A 9,649-nucleotide genomic window follows, 5' to 3' on the forward strand; every position below is an offset into this window, starting at 1 on the left:
CGCACCCTTCATGTAACAAGACAACAAAAACATCCAGGCTACTTTGCTTTCAGTTTGTGGGGTGGAGGAGTTTTCCCCTCAGTTCATATTTAATTGTGGAGGCTCAAATACTTCATTTTGGTGACTTTTCATGTACTAATTTGTGCTAGAAAAGCGTGTCAGCTGGAATCCTAACAAGCACACGTTTTGATGCACTGACAATTTGTCAAATTGCTCATCAAGATCATGTGCATAAACCCTTTTTAGTCCTGCACGACTCAAACATTTAGTCATGACTGCATAAAGTTCAGCTGATACAGACGTCAGAATGTTACAGGTCACGTGCCAGCCCAGTTGTCACTTTAACAGAAGCTGTGATTTGAACATTAACTTTGGGGCTTCCGTTTGGTTTAGATCTGAGTTTATTGGAGGGGAATTCGTTGTTATATAAAAATAAATACTATATGGACCTGTGGCAGTGTCTACACGCAGGATTTGATTTATCAAAAATGAAATACAAATGAAATGAATTTTAAACGTTGTTAAAAAAAGAATGGAAAGACCATTTTCATGGGACCCTAATTTGTTTAGTTTTTTGTTGTTGCTTGATTTAAGAGGAAAAGTAGCCTAGTTTAAAAAAAAAGGGCTAGACAGACAGGCCGGAGGGGGGGGTAACGGGAGGGGAGGAGAGCTCCCGCAGACAGCAGTCCAATCCACGCGCAGCGGGGACTCCTTCTGGCGCCGTGCGCGCGCGCCGGTCGGACAGAGCGGCGCGTAACGGTCGGACCGGTGCGGCCACTTGACTTCATTCCCATCAGCACCAACAAGTGTGACGGACGTGTTGGGTGTCCGGAGAAGACATGAAGACAGCCACGTCTGGAGATAAGACTCTTTTCACCCGGAGATCACACAACTTCCCCGCGTGCCGCTCAGGAACTTTACCGTTTTATTCTGTATTCCCATAAGGAAATGTGGACGCGTTGAAGTAACTGACTGTGGCCTTCTTTTAAACAAAAATGTTTAACAATTCTGATTGAGTATTTTAGAGCGGTTCAGCCTTCTTTTAACCACGACACAGATGTGACATGAAGTACTGCAGCTGTCGCCGAGATACGGCGGGCTACCACCCAGGATAGAGCTCTTTCCAGGTAAGTAGACCTACCTCTACAGCTAGTCTACTTGCTAATTAAGTCTGTGTGTATTGGTTTAACCGATTTCATATTTTAACCACATAATGTAATTCAAATCCGCAATATTCCAAAACGCTATGAGACTGTTACTCTGCCCTTACTGCAGGCATTAGCCTGATGACATGGACTCTGTGCGTCTACAGGGCACTTTATATTGATAACATACAAAACAGTTTACTCTCCTAAAGCCAGTTTAATTCAAAGCAGGCTATGCATTTCCCTTCAAAACTGAAGAAAACATAGGTTGTCTATTTAAGAGCCCGACTGCAATTTCATTTAAAAAAGAATACTTTGTCTTTTTAAATGAAATTGAAAACAAATCATGTGTTGTAAACGACAGCGCGGACAAGCTACAGCACAAAACGCATGTATAAACTCTAATATGGAGCCTGCTATTTGACGCACTGAGGCAGTGGTATCATAACATAAGGTTATGGGGTGTTTTAGCTGCCCTTTGTGTAGATGTCCACATCCTGCCCACACCTCCTGCTGAGCCTAGAGTGATGACAACATGAGGGCTTATTTAAGACTCTGTGTGTGTGTGTGTATGTATGTGTGTGGCCTCAAGTTATCAGACCCCTTGCCAAAGAGAAATGTAAAAAAAGAAAGGAAGACACTGGCTCCATGGGGTGGATGACCTCCAACACAGCGAGGGCTTGATTGTTTAGCCCACCTGAGGGTGCACAGTCTTTAAAGTGATGATCCTCCTGCGGGACAGTTGGGAGTCACATTAGAGCCCACAGCTCTCATTATTCTTCTCATTATGAATGGGAGACAGCTGGGTTTGAAACAAGGGAGCTGCATGTGCAAAAAAAAAAAAAAGAAGGTGATTCTCCTTGTTGGAGTCGAAAGGGAGATAGCAGTTTTATTCATTGCGGTTGGTTTTCTTGGTCCCGCTATGAAATAAGGCAATTAATATTGATATGTGCTCAAGCATCACACAATAATTACATGTAATGTTTATAGTAGACAATGCAGAATAGAATTATGTGTTAGCTAATTGAATGAGAAATGCTGCAGATGACCCATGACTGTGCCTCCGGCTTTATGAGTTTTGACGAAGTGAAATGGATTTTTCCCCAGTGATCGCATTATACATTTTGTAAACACTGTGGAAATAGCATTTACTGAGCTCAATTTGAGCAGACTAAGGCATTTGCCAATGCCTTATCTACCCCACCAGTCACTGTCTGGATGATTCTTCATGTACACTTCTATCTTCAGCTACACTTAAGAACTTTGTATTTTTTTTCCTGTTCAAGAATAACCCCAGTCTCTTTGTTTCTTTCAGTGCACAACATGTTGATTCCAATGTCAGTTACCCTGCCCTGAACTCTCTGAAGCTTTCAACGTCTCCACAATAAACCTGAGATTAAAGTTCCCTGCCGGAATATGCTCAGTGAGCGGCTTGATTTTTGGATGAGCTCTTTTGAAATCCATTTCAAAAGATTACATAAAACTCTCTCAAATCAATTCTGAAGAATTATCTCAAGATTATTCCTTAGGTTGGTGTAAATAAACTGTTCATTTTGGCAGTTTTTAAAAGCTAATGAAGCTGCAATCATCACTATTTAACCACAAGACACAGGTGGTGCCATGATTGCTTTTGCCTGACAGGAATTGCTGGAGGTCGCTGCTGAATATGCAAGACTTAGCGGGGCTTGTTATGCCCAGGAAATTCTCTATCTTTGATAGATTTGCCCTCTGGTGGTGGGGCTTGCTCCTTGGATTATTCATTGCGCGTGCAGAAGTGATGGCTTGTCCCACGACTTGCCACTGTATGGACAAGAGCGGCATGACCGTGGTCCAATGCATGTCTCGCAACCTGGAGAACATCCCGTCAGATCTTCCGAGAGATACCGTTGTCCTTCTTTTGGCATCCAACCACATCACCCACATACCAAGCCACGCCTTCAGAGAACTGCACTACCTTCAGGAGCTGGACTTGTCCAACAATGACATCGAGACTGTGGACCTCGGAGCTTTCCAAGGTGTTTCGGACAGCCTCCTTGCCCTGGATCTATCAAACAACCGCATTCAAAGTGTCCCCAAAGAGGCCTTTGCACGTCTACATGCAAAAATCAGCCTGTCCAACAACCCGTGGCACTGCGAGTGCATGCTGCAGGAGGTCCTGAGGGAGCTGCGGCTGGACCCCGAGACAGTCAATGAGGTGATTTGCCACACGGCGGTGCAGGAGGAGTACGCGGGCAAATCCATCATCCAGGTGCTGGACTCAGGGATCAACTTCTGCAACTTTCACCACAAGACCACCGACGTGGCCATGTTCGTCACCATGTTCGGTTGGTTCACCATGGTGATTGCGTACGTCATCTACTATGTGCGACACAATCAGGAGGACGCCAGGAGGCACCTGGAGTACCTCAAGTCACTGCCGAGCAGCTCTCAGATCAGCAAGGACTTTGACACCATCAGCACTGTTCTCTAGCAGGGCTGAGGAGAAGTGGTGTGCGTCTGTAAATATGTGAGTAAATGTGTTATGTACTGAATGACTAAAAAGCTGTTGGTACACATAAACCACCAGTGTTTCTGAGCACAGTCTTTCAGTGACTAAAATGAGCCATTTTGATTATTAAAGCTCCATAAAAGAGTTATCTTTTTTACAATTTTATTAAATATGAAACAGGGAAAGCACAAAATAAACAAAATACTCCTAAAAGTCACATTTCCAGGATAGATGATAGATCTAGACTGGAGAGACAAATGTTCCCACGCTGATGTCGATCCACAGTGTGATTGAATTTGGACTGAGATGAATGAGGAGGACGACCGTGTCCTACTGTTACTTTGTATCAATTGATTCATGTTCTTCATGTCATACGGTCTAGGTAAAGGCCATTTTCAGGCCTTCATTTTCACAGGACAACTGAAGGCATGAAAGGGGAGAGAGAGAGGGGGGAATGACATGCAGCAAAGGGCCGCAGGTCGGAGACAAACCGTGCGGCCGCTGCATCGAGGAGATAATCTCAATATATGGGTCCCCCCTCTACCAACTGAGCTAACCCGGCTACAAGGTAAAGGCCACTTTACAAGACTTTGGCTTAGATACGAAATAGGGCAAGGTGTTGTCATTCAGTTTGCACAACCCATGCAAAAACAGCCCTGCCTTCAGACCTTACACAATAAACTACTGACCCAGGAAATTGGGTTTCTTTGTGCAAACACTGAATTGTTTCATGGCAAATATAAGATGCATTCAAACAAGGAAAGGTTGTTGTACACTGGCAGCACTGATGTTTTTTTGGTACATCCCAAAAAGAGCTTAACATGTTCTCTCTCAAAATCTCAACATCCCATGCAAAGGTTATGAAAGAACATTAACATGTCCACTTTACTACTAAGAAATAATCGTGCATCTTTTAAACAATATGTTATGTTATAGAGGTATGGGTGAACACAACAAGGTTAACCTTTTTCACAGTTTGGCACACTAAAAATTGTTGTATTATCTTGCAATGGATGAACTCTTATTTTGTGTAAATCTCAAAGATATTTCAATTTTTTGATACATTATCACCATATAATTTATTCAAGGTAAATATATTGGCCAGCAATTGCTTATTTAAACAACAGCAAACAAGTGGTGCTGTGTATCTGCATGCTTGTGTGTATGGTATGTGTGTCAAGGGAAACTCTAAATTTCAGGACTCCCTCACTAAGACATTGAGCAAACCCATAGCACCAACAAAAGACAATCTCTGGCACCGCCACTGCTCCCATCAGAGATGGGTTCAAAACATAGATTAGAAGAAATCCAGTCCTCCAACCCTTATGGCCACAGAGCGGGGTTGCCAGGTCTGTATGTCAAAACCGCGTTATTATGGAACCCACACAACTTCTAGTAAAGGCCCGCCCTTCAGTGGCATTCACACACTGCTATTGGCCAGGCATCCAAGGTTATAATCCTTGACAAAAACAAATAAAAATATAGCTGCAGCCGATTGGCGGGTTCAAACCTTTTTACTCAATAACTCAACTCAATACTTCAAAGTAATGTCACACATGTGGTCCAACGGCATTATAAAACATATCCTGCAAGCTTTGTAACAATTGGACAAACAGTGCACTTTGAAAGTGCACTGTGCCGACAGCTGGTTTGTCAAAACCATTTATTTTCAATTCAGTGTAATATGTAGCTCAGTCCAGCTCACGGCAATTTGAGAAGAGCAGATGACCAACACAAAAACAATCGCTAATAAAGCTGCGATTTCAAGCTCAAATCTTGATTTGCATCATTCAACGTCCAGTTATTGTGCATTTAAAGCGTCTGTGTGAGGTCATTGTGTAAACATTTCCTGGAAGTTTTGTGTTGATTGGACAAACATTTAGTCATTTATAGCCTGATTTGCGCTATATCACCTGCGGTTTGCATTAATAGCGCCCCTTGTTTTTTTTTGCAAAGCCCATCTACTGCTCCGTAAACCACTGTCTAATCATGAGCCAGTCAGAGTTGTTCCCGGCACCGCGCAGCTTAGTTTCTAGATGGAGACAGTCACAGAGGACAGAGTAACAGGAGGACAATCCCACAACAACTAGCAATCGGTCATACGTTGATCTCAAGGTTTACCAGTTTACTAGTAAACGCAACATTTTTTCCCATCTGTGTTGTTTTTCAGACAACAGCAGTGACCAGTGCTAGTCGGTGCTAGTTAATGTCTGTTAGCTCACAGGGCTCTAGGGTGCTAGTTAGTGTCTGTTAGCTCACATGGCTCTAGGGTACTAGGTAGTGTCTGTTAGCTCACAGGGCTCTAGGGTGCTAGGTCGCATCCGTTGCCTCTCCACAAACAAAGCAATGTTGTCTACATCGATAGGGTTTCATTTTTTACGTTACATGACCCATTTGTTCTGTAAAGCTGTGCCTGTGTTTGGCTCTGTCCTCTTACTCTCCGACCAGCCCCGCCTCCATTACCTCACAAAGACTCACCAACAACAGAGACACAGCTGCGACAGCGCCGGTGTCACGCTTCTGACATTTGTCCAGTTTTAATTGTTATTAACACAGCTGTATATTGTTATGCAGGAGTGGCAAACCTGTATTTATACCAGTGTTTCCGCTGGTAACTTGGCTATTGCGGCCGCCAGGGTGAAAAACACAGAAGTTATTGAATGCAACTAACTTCAGTTTGTAGAGTAACAGCGTGTGAGACGGAGCCTGCTGGACCCGTTCATAAGGTCAGCCGTCTCTTTGTGAGTAGGCCTAGCGTACGTCCATCTCACTACCTCTCATTCCCTAGCTCTTTCAATCAATTTTTGTTGAAAAGAAGTGAAAGAGCTTTTACAGAGATACTTTAAAAAAGATATATATCCTAGGCTATTTATTTCAGATCATTTTCATTTATATGTGTTGCAGCTGGATGTATGTACAACATACAACTTCAACAGAAGAGGAATGTAGCACAATATGGATGCGAAAGACGGTAGTAATTGCCTATGTGACAATAATTTTTTTTGTTGGTTGAAATCAACAAATAATCGTAATAATAATCGTGATCACAATGTTGATCAAAATAATCAGCGTTATTTTTTTGGCCATATTTGTGCAACCCTAGGCGTATGTATATAAAACTCTCTGGATACTTGGGAACTTATCTGAACATACCCTGTGAGTTTTGTGATTATTGGCCTTATGGTTGCTGATTTGTATTCATTTATGTCCAGAGCCACGCCCCTTTTAAAGTTTATTGGTCAATAACTTAAAAAGTAATTGAGATATGGACATGCTTTATACAAATTGTAATAAGTTTGATCCATTGATGATTCAATAGGCGGACCTTAATGGTCCTTGAGGCTTTTTTGTAGATCACGTCAAGCTGCACCATTGTGAGAAATTTCAAGTCTGACTTACGGTGTGGGGGGCGTGGCCTTTCAAAGTTGGTATTTTGAAGCCTTAATTACAGCGCCACCATGCGGCCGATTGGGTTCATATTTCTATAGATGCACCTGCACCCCATTTCAAGTTAATCTCCCAAGTTTCATGTTTATAGCTCATTCCAGCTCACATGAATTTGTGCTGGCTCGGCAGACAAATACTAATAATAATAATAATGAGTTAGTTAGTAAAGGAGAACGCACACAATGGCACACGTCACTTACATTTTGCTTACTGCAGCGTCTTGAGTTGACCGTTTACATATTTGTTTTCATCATCATCATATGCACATTTAATGTGGCCTACTGGTGTTATTTTTGAATACATTGTGAATACATATTTCAAAAATTGTATGATGTTTTTATTGAGATATTATTACACAATACTTTTTCTGACTTTTTTGAATCTTGCCCCTGACAAATAAAACATAATACAAAAAGGACCAACTAATAAAAACTAAACTAAAACTAGCAAACTTGCTTTAAAAACTAATTAAAACTAAACTAGAAAACAAAAAGTCAAAACTACATAAAAATAAAAACTAATGAAAAATGCAAATACCTGGTGTCCATGCTTACGCAAGGTCACGTAACCCGATTTGTTCAGGTCCTAACCCCTGACCAATCGGCTACCCCAACCGATCCAGCTGCTTTGTAGGACGGGCCATTCCTAGGAGTTACGTGGGTTCCGTAATAACGCGTCAAAACGGCAAAGAAAAAAAGCCAAAAAAACTAAAAATGTGCCCCTGCCAAACCACATACACCGCTTTTAAAGTCCAACCACATTTATGCAATTGCCAAATGTATTGTAATATCTACAAAGTAACGGCATACATTTCAAGTAGTTAAACATTAAAAGGTGCATTAAATGCTTTTTCCCAAAATGATTAACAAATAAATAAAATAAATATAGCTCTGTGAATGTGGTCATAACTCCGTTACCCGCAAAAAGATTTGTCAACTTTGTTGTCCTGATTAAAATTATGCTAGGTGTTAACTCTTGTATCCTCTGTAGTCTGCTGTTTCTTATTATTTGTTAAAGGCTCTGAACCCCTACATAAGGGTTTTCATTTAACCTAGCTGATTAGAGCTCTTCCCAGGACAGTGTGGTTGAACATATACTATAGACTGACTGTCTTCTCCCAAAACCTCTTGCTAGCTTTGTTGCCCCTGTTAGGGCGGGGAAATGACATGCTTGTTGGTAGAAAAGATTTGTGACCTAATAAATCCTTATCAAAAATCTGATCAACCTTCAACCTTAGCAGAGACTAATCAGCCACAATAACTTAAACCAAATTCGATCAAAATTAAAGCTGCCATCAGCGTTGAACTGCTCCTGCTGTAGCTCGCGTCGCTACATCGTACATTTTGTTAGCTATGTAAGGGGCCGTAGCTGAAGCATAGGGGTCGGTTTATACCTTTACCAATAAAAAAGGAACCAATCAAATACCTCACACAAGACTACCTTAAACGGTTCAAAAGCCATAAAAGGGGGCATGGCCTAAGTTTTCGGGCGTGGTCAAAATATAAGAGGCATCTCAGTATCACATGTAGACCACACATTCTAACTTTCATATAAATCGGATGATGTTTGTCATATAAGGCTGTTTTTCTGTTGCCAGTTGGTGGTGCTATCTCCAAAAGTCCATATTGGCCTGTAAATGTCCTCAGGCCTGGATTCTTGGTGATTGTGATAAATTTCAAGCAGTTATGACAACGTACTCTGTAGTTGCAGCCACTTTCTCCTTCATTGCTAAACACTTAAAATGGCCGCCATGCTCACACCGTTTACAAAAAGGTGTTGAGATGATACAAACCAAATTTGAAGTCCATTGGATGAAATCTCTGGGAGGAGATGGTTAAAGTATAGCATCTTGTCTTTTGGATTTACTTCCTGTTGCCATTAAGGGTGCGCTATGACTTGTATATGTTGTCAAGGTTGGACTCTGATGAATCTGAAAGGTTTCGAGCAAATTGGACAATGTACACTCTAGTTACATCCCCTTCCTGTTTTGATGGCAAAACACACAAGATGGCCGCCCCGCCACAGTCATGCTCTATGATGAAATTTTTTTAATTTTTTTTTTTATAACTTTTCATCTTTAATGTCTTAAGATATCACAGGCCAAATTTGAAGTCAATCAGATAAAATCTCTTGGAGTTTGTTAAAGTATGACATGTGGAAAATGCCAAAATTCCCACAATTTTGAACTTTTAATTCAAAATGTCAAACTTCCTGTTGGGTTTAGGATATGGCTCCAATAAGCTTTTTTGTACGTCTTGCCATGTGTACCACGTTTCGTTTGTCTACGTAAAAGGTACTGCAGGGGCTCTACTGTTCAACTTTATAGAGGGCGCTAGCTAGCAATTTTTGTGCGCCTATTCCTGAAACCCTCAACATACATACATTTTCACCAGACTTGATGCAACCGCCAATTTTGTTGAGTTTTTGAGTGTATTAAGGTCGTCAAGAAGACAATTAATTTGTTTTCTCATTTTAATGCTCTTATCAACATGGAAAAGTTGATCGGCTTGCTTTGTGCAAATGTTTTTTTTATTGAAACGACATTGGCATATAGCCTACTGTAGTGTTC

General features: G+C 41.4%; 1 protein-coding gene and 1 long non-coding RNA gene across 2 annotated transcripts in view; one reads left to right on the forward strand and one right to left on the reverse strand.

The window, feature by feature from the left end:
- The first annotated feature begins 665 nt into the window (after window positions 1–665).
- Window positions 666–4,606, forward strand: lrrc3 (leucine rich repeat containing 3). Its single transcript, XM_034884875.1, has 3 exons — window positions 666–964; window positions 2,461–4,015; window positions 4,202–4,606. Exon 2 carries the CDS (start codon window positions 2,812–2,814, stop codon window positions 3,613–3,615), a length of 804 nt encoding a protein of 267 aa, XP_034740766.1. The 5' UTR covers window positions 666–964; window positions 2,461–2,811; the 3' UTR covers window positions 3,616–4,015; window positions 4,202–4,606.
- Window positions 4,308–9,649, reverse strand: part of LOC117952521 — a 15,722-nt gene continuing 10,380 nt past the window's right edge. The window contains exons 2-3 of the long non-coding RNA XR_004658433.1: window positions 6,405–6,409; window positions 4,308–4,317 (exon numbers count right to left, since the gene is read on the reverse strand). This is a non-coding gene — a long non-coding RNA (uncharacterized LOC117952521). The remainder of the gene's footprint in view (window positions 4,318–6,404; window positions 6,410–9,649) is intronic.

This window comes from Etheostoma cragini, chromosome 11, assembly GCF_013103735.1.
Source record: "Etheostoma cragini isolate CJK2018 chromosome 11, CSU_Ecrag_1.0, whole genome shotgun sequence".
NCBI lineage: Eukaryota > Metazoa > Chordata > Actinopteri > Perciformes > Percidae > Etheostoma > Etheostoma cragini.

Coding starts and splice junctions, on each gene's coding strand:
- lrrc3 (XM_034884875.1), top strand. CDS start 2,812: ATGCAAGACTTAGCGGGGCTTGTTATGCCCAGGAAATTCTCTATCTTT.